This window comes from Neoarius graeffei, chromosome 10 (assembly GCF_027579695.1).
Source record: "Neoarius graeffei isolate fNeoGra1 chromosome 10, fNeoGra1.pri, whole genome shotgun sequence".
Classification (NCBI taxonomy): domain Eukaryota; kingdom Metazoa; phylum Chordata; class Actinopteri; order Siluriformes; family Ariidae; genus Neoarius; species Neoarius graeffei.
In genome coordinates this window covers 66,296,444-66,309,599 of record NC_083578.1, presented here as the reverse complement: position 1 = coordinate 66,309,599, position 13,156 = coordinate 66,296,444, and the positions used below count along the sequence as shown (strand labels likewise).

At 42.7% G+C, this 13,156-nt stretch overlaps 1 protein-coding gene across 3 annotated transcripts in view; it reads left to right on the top strand.

Moving 5' to 3' along the window:
* kazna (kazrin, periplakin interacting protein a) overlaps positions 1-13,156 on the top strand; it is a 170,990-nt gene that overhangs the window by 36,953 nt on the left and 120,881 nt on the right. For all 3 annotated transcript variants that reach the window (XM_060932141.1, XM_060932140.1, XM_060932144.1), the window contains exon 2: positions 4,878-4,952. In XM_060932141.1, coding sequence (XP_060788124.1) covers positions 4,878-4,952 — 75 coding nt within the window. The remainder of the gene's footprint in view (positions 1-4,877; positions 4,953-13,156) is intronic.

Sequence of the window (13,156 nt, the reverse complement as noted above, 5' to 3'; positions counted from 1 at the left end):
ATGGCTAAAAACCGAATAGGCCGATAAGTATAATATTTAATTGCAATTAGTTGCCAATATGAGTCACGATGTACGGTTACTAAAACCGAAAACGTAATTGAATAACACGTTAATTAAGAAATAAAGCACGGCTCGGAATTCGCGGTGGTCCGGTCACCTGAGGTGACTTGATTTGGCGGGTAATTCCTGTCACTAGCCAGCCCGGCTGGCTAGTTGAAAATAAAAAATATATATATGAAGCGAAGATTCAGACACACCGTCAACTAAAGCCGCCACATATTAAGCGTGTGCCGTGTCTGTGTTAATCGATGTGTTTATCGGCAGGACGGAAAATACCGAAGAATTCCGAATCTCATCGTGTACGAGTCAGGCTGTTTGTTTTTTTCACTACTGCGCATGCATATAATGCATCTCGTTGAATATCGCAGTAATCACGTTATCAAATTCAATAGATGTGGCCACATTATCGCCCATTTAAACACGTGTGTTTTTTTTTGTTGTTGTTGTTGTTTACATCTACATCTGCCAAAGCTACGTTGCGATGTGGAATTTTCTGAAAGGTGTACAGAAACCGCCAGAGACGGGGACAAAGCGACCTCGGTCAGAAGAGGAGAAAAAGGCCGCCGATAAAGCGTACGAGAAGGAGAAACGACAAAGGACTTATAAGCAAACGTGGGAGCAGGGTAGGCCTTGGCTGCGATACGATTTTTATGGAATAATTAATTTTTTTCAAGTTGATTCCTAGTCTATATGAAGCTCCTAATGCTTTCTCTCTCATAAATGGTTAAATACAGAAAGCATGTTGGACATATTTTGGGTGCAATAGTCATGATAGTAAGTATATTTGCTTTCAATACTCATACACCAAGTTGGCAAGTTTTCCAATATATTATTATTTGTTGATGATATATTATGGTGCTCTGTGTTGTTCTCATTTATGTATTTAACAACAGTATCAAAATACTCAGGTCTTGAAATAAATGCACATTAGTCATGAACAATGGTAACGACTCTCTTTTGTGTTATTTTTGACAGAAGTAAAATTCATACATGAACAAATTTTGGCGAGATGATTTTCTGTTTGGCTAGTTACTTTGGAAGGTAACTAGTCCGGCTGGCTGGTGAAAAAAAAATATGAATTTCTAGGCCTGTAAAGCAAGTTTAAAAATGACTTCAGTTCTCCTTTAATAGCTTTGCGTGGATCAGTTTTCATCTACTGTTTTGTATATTTGCCATCTTCAGCGTTTTGCCTTTGTGTTGGTGATACCAAAGCTACCTGGAGCAATTAATTAATTCATCCCCACTAACTACTTCGTCTTGGTCCTTTTATCTTTTCTCCTGGAATATATCCTGAATGGGAAGCCCAGCCTGCACACACACATTCACATCTAGAGGCACTTTAGAGTATCCAGTCTACTTACTGGTGTATTTTTGGGAAGTCTGATGAAACTGGACTACTTGAAGGAAACCCTTGTGGAAGTATTTGTTGTATTTGAACACACGGACAGTAATCAGAGCTCAGCATCAACCCTAGACCCTGGCACTATGAAGTACCAACAATGCTTCCTACTCCATTAAAGCATCCCATGTCTTATTCAGGAGGTGTGGAAACTTGAGCTGAATTTCATCAGCTTAGGCCAGGGCATCACTGTTAATCAGAGTCTTCGAACCAACAGGAACAACTCAGTCTGCTTGGTTCTGTTAAACAAATAAAACATGTGACCGCAGTAATTGACAGTGACCGCTAGCGTATTATGCCGAGTCATTTAGGGCAGTGGGCATGTGCTGTCCTTGACTGCCATGCAATGGAGTAGTAAGGTGTCGTCTTCCCTCCACTAGCCAGGGGTGGTGCCTTGAGCAAGCAATAGCAACCCCTCGCTCTACCTGGTCAGGGTTCTGACTGAAGACTGGACGCGGCAGACTGCGCGGAGGAGACCACCACCTGGTGGTTTAACAGGCAGGAAGGCAGACCCGGCATTGCCGAGGCCTAGAAGAATCGAGCTGCATGGAAGGCTCGAACTATTGCCACCCCCACTACAGCACCTACCCACGTGTGCCCAACATGTGGGTGTACCTTCAAAACCCAGATTGGCCTCATCAGTCACCTCCAGTTGAAGTCATAGGACGAACATCATGCGGAGTCATTGAGACCTGACCATCAGATCCATACATATGTCATTGAACATCCCATTCCAGATTTAGTCCCCCTTTGCTATTATTATATCCTCCACTCTTTTGGCAGAACTTTTCCACTAGAGTTTGGAACATGGCTGCAGGGATTTGAGGTCACTTGAGTTCTTCCACTCAACTTTGGCAACCCATGTCTTTATGGACCTCACTTGATGCACAAAGGCATTGTCGTGTGGGGAAAGTTTTGGGCTGTGTAGTTGCAGCAAAGGGAAATTGTAATGCTAGTGTACAAAGGCATCCTATACAATTGCGTTTTCAACTTCTTGGGGTAAAACCACGTAAGGGTGTGATGGTCAATGGCCCACAGAATCTTAGGCATATAATGCATCTTGACCTAAAATAGTTTTGTTCCAACATGTCCATGTTTTATTCAATAAAAAAAAGGGTTTCAAAATGATCTGCACCCCTAATGATGATTATTCTGTCCACATTCACTGGATATGAGCAATCGCGTGCTCTGATTGGCTACTCTGCGACTAGGCTATTAGCTCATATACCGTGAGTAGAGAAAAACAAAATGGTGGCTCGTGTTGCTGAATCAACCGAGGAAGAAATGAAGACTCTCCTTGAAAACAACCCCCCCCCCCCCCCCCCCCCCCAAAAAAAAGCAACAAAATATGAAAAAGTATTTGATGGTTGTCGTCGTCGTGGTGCGGGATGACTCAGGGGGGCTGAGCATCCGCGGCCCGTCGCACAATATCCCTCCAGCCCTCTTTGTCTTTCGCCGCGCAGGCAGCAGTCGAAAGCCCCATCCCGGTCAAGGCCACTACTCCGTCCATTACACGCGTCTTTTGCCGGCCTCTTCGTCGCGTACCGAAGACCATGCCAGTGATGAAATCGGCCACTGTTCCCTCCGCTCTCATAACATGGCCAAAATACCGCAACTTCAGCTTGTCACAATACTTCATCAGATTCCAACTTCCTCCAATCTGTTGCCTCGCGTAGATGTTCGATTTCTTCTCAGTCCGGCTAATCCTTAACATTCTGCGGTAAGACCAGTTCTCGAACGCTTCGATTCTCTTCCGATCAGACTTTTTCAGCGCCCAAGACTCGGGCCCCATAGGTGGCAATCGGAAACACCAGTGACTGGAGGAGGCGTAGCTTTGTGCGTTGACGGATGTTCCTATCCGTCCATACAAGGGCCAGGCTGATAACTGCTGTCTTCGCAATCGCAGTTTGATGGTAAGAATTTTTTTTCCAAGAATTCTTATTATAGCATTTTCCACAAATTGCTACTGTCATTTCGCTGGTTCGTTTACATTCTAAGCGCAAATGATTTTGTCGGACGTTTTGTATAAAGGTTTTTTTTTTTTTTTAAATTTATCAAATTTGCAAAAAATGCTCGGTTTCTCAAAATCTAGTGAATGTGGATATATCTCATACATGGCTTATAGCCAACTCGGCGCGTAATCCGCTCATGTATGACTCGATTTCATGGAATAACTGTTAAATGTTTGTGATGCCTACCTGTGCATATGAGTTTCCGTCTTCTATCAACCATTAACCATTTCTGTTCTGATTTGGAGGTATGTTTCGTTAATTATCTTGTTGAAAGCTTTAATTGCGTCCTAACCTCCTCGCAAAAGTAACCAGGGTAATTTTAGAACATGTATATTTGTGAGGGAAAATATCATGAAGTAGTTTTAATGCGGAGAAAGAGAGCTCGTTTCCTTTACTGCTTGAGTGGAACATTTTAATTATTGTTTTTCATGAGTTCCTTCAAATTTGCAAGTTTTTGTGCCCATCAGTTTAGTGGGCAGTGTGTATGGAGTGGAATGGACTGTAACGTCATTTCTCCAGGACCATGCTGCAACACACAAGAATATTAGACCAAGCGTGACTACATATAGTGCAGTGCAGTACAATACTATAGACACAGCGAACACTGTAATATGATGGATACAGCGGACAGGATATCGGGAGCGTGCACTGGGAGTGTACTGGGTAGGATTCTGCACCAGAGATGAGCAAAGCTGCAAATTGTATAAAGTTAAAAATAGCAGTAAATGCCTGTGTAGAAGGAATGTGAGATGTACAGAATATTAGATACCACAGCCACTAGCAGAAAGGGAAATGATTATTGCTGTTTTTATGCACAGGTATAATGTTCTTGTGCTTGGATAATTGCATTAGGAGACGTGTATATGACTTTATGGAGCTATAATGTAGATGCTGTGTGGGTGCTAATGTGACTGGAGGCATAAGCTACGCTATAGATGTGACGTCACTCTGTGATAAATAAGGATTAAAAAAAAAAAAAGCAGCCTCCGAGAACAGCTTTAAGTAGCTCACCCTGGATTTGAGCCAAAATGTTTTCCAACTGTGCTATTCGAAGTAATTTTCAGCTTGGTTGTCAGTAAAGATATATGGCCATGTAGGACCAAGTCAGAGCAATTGGGCTAATGGTATTTTGAAGTGGTTTTCACCACTCATCCAAGAGGCTTCAGTGTGTTCGTGTGTGTGTTGGTGGGTCATTGATCAGTCAGTTGCGTGCGACTGCTATCATTTCACTCTATCATCCTCTCAGGGGTTCTGTAGTCAAAGTGGCAACTGATGAAGAAATAGTTTCTTGGCTCTTTCCCCTCAGCTGCTCTGATCTCGTCCTGTGCTGTAGTAATTACAGTTTTTTAGGATTTGTCGTGATGTATTAATGGTGTGGTGTGCCTCTCTTTCTCTCTCTTTCTCAGACGCTGTTAGACAGAGAGGCACTGAGGTCAGCAACTTGACAAACCTCAGCACCCATGATACAACACTGGATAAAGGTAACAGTACTGCATTTCATTAAAAAAAAAAAAAAGTACATGGATTCCTGTGGTATTGGGAAATCACTCAGGGTTTGGTCTTTTAATTTGTATAAAAACATGAAGACACAGGATTGAGCAGGAGCAAAGACGCTATAATAAGCCTGTACGTCAGATTTTTGTAGGAGAATTCAGATCACAAGAGCAATTACTCAGTAATAATTGAGGATTTATAATGGGTGTCTCTAACACACTAAAGAAATTGTTGTAATGTGTATCGCAGCGATTAGTGTACTGTATGAATCATGTTCTCTCCATGGTGATGGAAAACGGGCGAAATGCAATTTGTGGATTTCCTCAAGGCAAAATCCTCACCATTTCAGTCATGTTGGAGATTTTAGCCTAGTTTGCTACTTGATCACATAATATTATTCGTCGTATTAGATTTCAATGTATTAGTGAAATTACAGTTGAGAGCAAATGTTTTTGGATGGAGAAATGAAAAATGCACGTGTGTGTGTGTGTGTGTGTGTGTGTGTGTGAGAGAGAGAGAGAGGTAATATATGCGGTATAGACAAGTGTACATATTTAACAATTATTATTCCATGAAATCGAGTCGTACATGAGTTGATGTATGACAAGATAGAGTGGAATAATTTTTATTATATCCACATTCACTGGATTTTGAGAAACTGAGGCCCACCCCCCCACCCCCCGGGGGGGGGGGGGGCAAATTCGATAAATGAAAACTTTATACAAAACGTCCAAAATCATTTCCACTTAGGCGGACTACTTAAAGGTGGGGTATGAGATTTTTTCAGGAATATTTTTTTACCATATTGCTTAAAGCTCCTCACACCCATGTTGCAAGCAGTACAATAGAAGGTTTGACCCAAAAACGAAATATTTTAATCCAGTCTACAGTGTAAAATAAAGGAAAAACGCCATCCAATCATATCGAGGTACCACCTCAAAATGATTGGATACTGACGTCAATCAGACTGAAGCCCGCGAGCAGCCCGGCCCTTCTGTGTGTGTGTGTGTGTGTGTATGAGAGAGAGAGCGAACAGCCCCTCCCCCAACCTGCGCGCTGCGAGCAGAGTGTCACACAGAAAGCACAGGATTTTCTCAGTGCGCTCCCTCCAAACAACGGGGATTTACACGAAAATGGAAGGAGATAGTCACAAAATTCTTTCACAGTGAGTGCCACAAAGCTCTCCTGAACACACTGATGTAATTTTTTTGTCTGTAGTGTAAAAAATGAGGTCACTAGAGCGAGTTAAAAACGAGTGACTTTTCTGCCAAGTTTATAATGGCAGTCTATGAGGCTGCACAGCTGTCCTCTCCTCACTTTTAGGCTTCTCATTCAAAAACTGCAAGTCCTATCGTGTAGGTAGACACATTGTGTGAATCAGGACAAGTGTGGCTACTACTTTTGAGAAAATTGTGTGTGTGGAGTGAAAATTGGGGCTGAAAACACAGTTTAAATGAGAAAGTTTGAGCTATTTTTCCAAGCTCTCTACACTCTAAGGGCCAATTTATGCTGACAACGCAGTCCTCGCAGATGGCGTCGCAGACAGTGTCTGCGTAGCCCCCCCACCTTCGCAGATGCTCTGCGCGCACCTCCCAAAAATTGTGACCACTGCAGAAGCCTCGCAGACAGCGTCGCAGACAAGAAGGCTCTGATTGGTCCACTCTACATCCGCTGTACACGCACTTCCGCTTCCCTACGTTCCCGGTTTGGTTTGTTTTCACGACTGCCATTTTTAAAAACACGAGCGAAGATGGAGCAGCATGAAGAGCGGTTGATCGAGGAAGTGAGGAAGTACGTACATCTATACGACTCCACTTCTAGTCATTATAAGTAACCGGAGGATAAACACTCCACTAACCACACCCACCAACTACTCCTAGCGATTTCGCGACTTTGCGCCCCCTTGCGTTGTGGCGGTGAATAACATCGCACACGCCTATTACTCCCCGCTCAACGATAAATTACAACTGTCTGCGAAAAGCTATCTGCGAAAGCCTTGTCGCAAGAGCATGCAGAGGCCTTAACTTAACGAGCTCCACTGGTGTGTAACGCAATAGACACCCATTATAAAGGCTGACTTTCTCAGGCTTTATAAGGGGGAGGAGGGGTGGAGACGCGGGGGGTGGGAGCATGGCGAGGGCGGGCGTGTTTCTTTCCAAAATATGGCTTGCGGGAACCGTTATTCCAAAATCTTGTACCCCACCTTTAAAAACCTATCGATGGCTGCACAAACTGACTTTAGTGCTGTGTTTTTGTTTTTTGTAGAAAGCGCTGTCTTGCTGTCCTGCCGAGGTATAGAATCGCTTTAGACACTTATTTAATTCTTCCTTGGACATTTCAGTGATGTAATTTTCAAACTTCTTTGAGCTTTTGAACCGGTCTAAAATAATTCAACGGATTTTAATGCTTAAATATGAAGAATGTAAACAAGCTGGCGAAATGACAGTAGCAATTTGTGGAAAATGCTTTAATCATAATTCTTGAAAAATAAAAAAAGATGTTTCTTTCATTCCATATTTTGTTGCTTGTATTTTTTGGGGTTTTGTTTTCGAGGAGAGTTTTTATTTCGTCCTTGGTCGGTTCAGCAAGACGCTGCGCCATTTTGTTTTCTCTCTACTCAGTATATGAGCCGTTAGCTTAGTAGTAGAGTAGCCAATCAGAGCGTGCGATTGCTCATATCCTGTGAATCTGGATATAACTAGAGACCTGTGCAGGTCTGAGCTCAGCCTTTGTCTGATTGGGAGATAGAGGCTACGGTACATAAATAGAAAAAAATAGCCCGTTCAGAAATACATTGACTCCAGGATTCAAACTGATCTGTTCCTTTCCTGGACAGCACTCTAGACTGCTCAGCCACGGAGGATTACATCGCAAGCTGAGGTTACGTCACATGGCACTTACATTGTTAGTATGCAGCAGGGCTTTGAACCAGAATTTTTTTCCTATTGGTTCGTTCCGAACAGAAACGGAATTTTAACGTTTCCAGTTTTGGGTTCCACCATTAAATAGACGTTCCCGAACCGGTTAAAACAAAAAAATTTCGTTCCCGGAACGGTTAATTACGTTCCCTGTCAGCTGTTTAACAAATGGCTATAAAGTTATGTCTCTGTCTCATCCAGCTTAAGCCAAATGTAGGCTAATTCTATTACAGCCTTCATTAAATAAGACAAGAAATAATTCAAAACAATTATTATTTCAAATGTTGGCGATTTGGATTCTCAGTATGTCTTCCCATCTACACAAACAGAAAAAGTGCCAAAAATGAAAGATAATTCGTTTAGTGTGTTACCAAAGGCTAGTCAGGCCCTATAGACCCTTTTCAGTCACGTGACTTTCGTAAACACGACCACCATTTTGGACATGTAGCGGACTTCAGCTCGAATTGGTTTGAATGCGAGGAAGGCGACAAACGGAGAACATACAAGAAAAAGGAGCGAGATGCAGAAAACACCTTCGCTATCCAGCGATGTAGGGCATTTACAGGGCGAGCAGAGGGAGAAATAACAGTAACGACACATTAGCAACGCCGTACAGAAATAACGGTTTATGGCACAGACCCTTTCGGTTCTCGCTCATCTAGCTGCTACAATGACTGCTTAGACTGCAACAATAATACCTAACACACACTTAAGTATCCGTCGTAAAGACGTGAAACTCATCGAGTGACGAGTGTGTTCATTGATAAGCTAACACAATCTAAAAGTAGACATACCATCACACTGCCCTGGCGCTGTGTACAGTTCATCTTCTATGGTTTGTGCACTCACTGTTTGCCATTACTTTCTCCAACCGTTGTTAGAGATTACAGGGAACGGCCTGGATTTAAGAGACAAATACATGTTCCTCTTGTTTTGAACACTTAGCCCATGTTTACATTAGACCGTATCAGCGGATCATCAGATTAACGTTTTTAAAAACGATTATTGTGCACACAGCAACACCAATACACGATTCGTCTGCACACAGCAACACCAATACACGGATACGCTCGGCTCCGCAGGCATCCTGCGCTCCAAATCACTCCGCCCTGAACAGCGAGTGCCCTCTGGAGGGTGCGCACTCCGGCCCTGCGCAGCTCACACAGCGCGCGAGTGAAGTGCACGAGCCACGATGCGGGACTGAGCCGCTGTGTGTGAGATCCCAGCGCAGATCACTTACCACTCGCAAGTGGAAGGATGGCAAGCCTAAAGACAATCGTTTTGTTTTTTTTTGTTACATAGTCAAGAGAGGTGTCGGATAACTGGATCCAGTGTAAATAGCTGCCGGAGCCAACGCCCGAGGTTCCGGAGCACGCTCCGGCTTGCTCCCCCTCAAATTAAGCGCTGTTTGTAGGACACTGCCTCTGATCTGTCCTACAGTCTACCAACAGCAAAGGAACACAACGCTAGCTAATGTCGTTAGCTAATAGCTACTACAGAAGAACAAAGCGGTTACAATGGGTTATTTTAGCCTATTTGGTTACACACTCGCCGCCACAGAATGTTAACAGCAATGTAATGCCTTTTCTGGCTAATTTTATTCGTCTTACCTCCAACAAAGTGGTCACTGCATAAGCGCTGGTATGCCGAGGGCTGCCAATCTGTTAATGGCCGCTATCCATCTTCTCCGTCGGGATCCGATAAAATGATAAACCTTGCCTTGTTTGTTGATGGTTACTACATCCAGGTGCACAACAATATAGTGGCATGATGGAAGTCTTGCTGAAAATAAACACTTTCTTTGCTGCCGTTCCTCAATGCTGGCTGTGGTAAACTACTGGTAGTACATGTCCAAAATGGCGGCCGCGTTTGTCGTGACGTCACGTGAAAAGGGCCCATAGAGGGCTACCGCATGACGTCACCGCGCCGCGAGATTTTGTTAGGCGCCATATTGGAAGACCAAGTACACATCTATGCAAGTACATACATACATAAAACAAACTACACCTGAAATGTAGCCAGGGCCGGTTCTGCCCTAATCTGGACCCGGGTGCAACATCGCGCAACCCCCCCCCCCCAAAAAAAAAAAAACCCCAGTCTAAATCAGGACAACCATCACATAACTATAACTATAAACATTTTATATCAACTATTTTAACTAAATGGGCTATAATAAATAAGCCTGCAGGCAGCCACGGCGGGCTGCCTCAGAAAAGTAACCATTTGTCCTACCTTAAAACTCGTTTTGCATTTTCTGCCTCCTTTTTTGTATTTTCAACCCTCCGTTTATTTTCTTTCCTTTTCTGAAAACCCGATTTGTGTCCAGACATTTTGTTCTGCTACCAACGAACTAACTCGTCAGGTCTCGTCTCTCGAGCCCGCGATGATTCCCGTGGGAAGGGCAACAACTGATACATTTTTACAAACAGCCAATAGGGAGGTTGCATCGTTCAGGCTCTTCTTTGCTCAGACACTCAGTAATTCACTTATCACATGGAGACGTGATAGCAGTCCACCTTCCCGCTCTCTCCATTCAGTCAGCGAACATCACACAGGAAGTGAACCCCAGCGGGTCATAGAAACTTGCGCAGGAGAAGAATGACTTTTTTATTTGTAGGCTACGGAAACTTTGAGGAACGAAATAAAAACCGGTATTAACCGGTTACCATTATTTTTAATAAGCGTTTCTGTTCCGGAACATAAAAAATAATAAAGTTTCTGGTTTCGTTTCTGTTCCATGTGAAATAGAAAAAGTTCCCGGTTTTCGTTTTCGTTCCTTGAACCGGTTCAAAGCCCTGGTATGCAGTAACGCCACACCGCGACTGTGGAATCGCTACCTGAGGCTAGCACGTCAATTACATTCTTAAAGTGAATTTAACCTCACTTTTTTCCTTATACAAAGCAACAATCATGTTGATTGACCATGTGTTTTCAAACCATAGTTGATCCAAAAGGCCATAAATTAATGGAAAATCAATAAAATCGGCCGATTTTTCATGGATTCTGCCGACACTGAACCGGAAGATCCTGAAGGGATGCGTGACGTCACACGTGTAACAATCCAGGTATCAATTTTGTTCATGTGCACAGCAGTGGTTAGACCTGTGTTAGACCAGTCTCGATACGTTTTGGAGAGAATTCCGATAGCGATTGGGATTCTTATATGTCGAATGAAGGGGCAGAAGATTATCATGGATAATCCAGGGTGAGTGGTTATCTTTTCGAGCCCCCAAGACGAGAAACTGCCAGTTCATGACAGTCCTGCTCACCACTGATAGCGCACCACCAGCCAGAGAGAACTGGAAACACAGATTGGTTTGCGGATTTTTATTCTAAGCTCGCTGCTGCAAAATATAGGGAAAATATTTACATGTACCTCAATAAATGCAAAAATATAATCTTTAAAACGTACACTTATTCAGTGTAATTATTGAAAGAAAATATGAAGTGGGTGATAACGGGAGAATCGACAAACTGTCCAAATGTCAGATCAAATGTCATTTATTAAATCAAATGGGTTTCTTTTTGCTCCAATAATTCCCATGTGGTCGTTCTGGTGGTGGTGAACACTCAATGAATCAGATTTATTATTAGTAGGTGACACGAAATCTGCCCGCTTCGTTTGCACAAACTTCACCCGCTGTCACTTTAGATTAGTGTCATTTCTCGGAAATTTGTGAACCGAATGTCCTGTTGTATATGGATTTGAACATCCAAACACAACACAACGCAGCGCTTTCCCATTGTTATTTTTGTAAGAGTCCAGCAACAATGTCAAATTTCAGCGAGTAGATAACCGGTGACATCATGCAAGATTAGCCCTGGGACAAGGCTGCCGTTTTCCGGGATCCGGAAGCCGCGATTTATCGATAGTTTTGTACTTGATTGATAAAATAACAAACTATTATTTTCCCCCCTGCTTTATTAATTCATTTTGGTCGTTACTAACTATATTCATTTTAAGGCATTACATACACTTTTTAAACATGTTTGAATTCAGTTAAACATACATGTACAGACAGGTGCCTCTATAGCAGGGGTGGGCAATTATTTTTTTCCATGGGGCCACATGAGAAACAGAATTTTGTGGAGGGCCGGACCAAAAGGCTGAACTAAATTCTGCATAATATTAATTGTATTTCTTTATATAAAGCAGTAAATAACATTGTTTTTACAAGCTGCTAAGACTGGTAAGAGTATGGAAAAAACGAGGTTGCCTTACAAAAATGTCATTTATTCAATCAAATTTCCCAAAACAATGGTTAACCAAATGTGAATGTTTGTACCCTTTTTTTTTTCAGTCACATTCACCCCAAAACACAATAAAGACATCACAATATTGTCTTTCTACTCCAAATATCAAGCAAAATACATCATATTATAATAATGATACCGTGTCGATTCGGTGTAGGTATCAGATCGGCTCAGGCTCCGGCGCCTGCTGGTGACGTCACACTATGTGATTGGCTGGACCGTTTGAAGGATGACGTACAAGTTTGTGGTTGGTCTGGACAAATTACGGAAGTAGTTATCGCGGGATTAGGTTTCGTGGGATTTCATGTCATTTTCATGTCGCGCACATTGCGTTTTTGTTGAACACAACTTCAAAATAAAAGCAATGCACATTCAGTCCATGCATGAGGTAAAATTAGAAAATACGTTTATTTTGTAATTTCTAATTAACCTTACGCGGGCCGGTCAGAATGAACCAAAGGGCCGGATGCGGCCCGCGGGCCGTAAAATGCCCAGGTCTGCTCTATAGGCTTCAGCCAAAAGGCTGAGCCAATAAAACAATATGGATGAAATGTAGGTGAATCCTGGAAAAAGTAAATGATCCAAAGCATAAGGGAAGACCAACAGGAAAATAAGGGTTTTTCGTATGTGTGTCGTCCCCCCCCCCCAGGTATGCAGGTGGACTACAGGGGGATAATATCATAGCTGATACAATTCAAAAGCTACTGTGGCAAATGGAAAGCACTCCGGGCAAGACCCGAGTATTCGTTGCGTAACTATTCGATTTTCACATTTGGGATTTGGATTCCCTCTACATTCTGTTTAATGTGGACCATCGATAAAGGCAAACTGCTTGTACTATATTTACTGTATATTCTTCTTGTACTATAGTTATACATTTTAATTGCACTGTTAAACTGTGGAATTTATACCATCTCAGCTTGGGTTCCTGACATCCCTCTCACTCACAGCAGTGAATGCCACGCTTCAGTTCACTTTGGCCATTAAAAATTGGAAGACGCAGAAGAAATGCTGAAGAC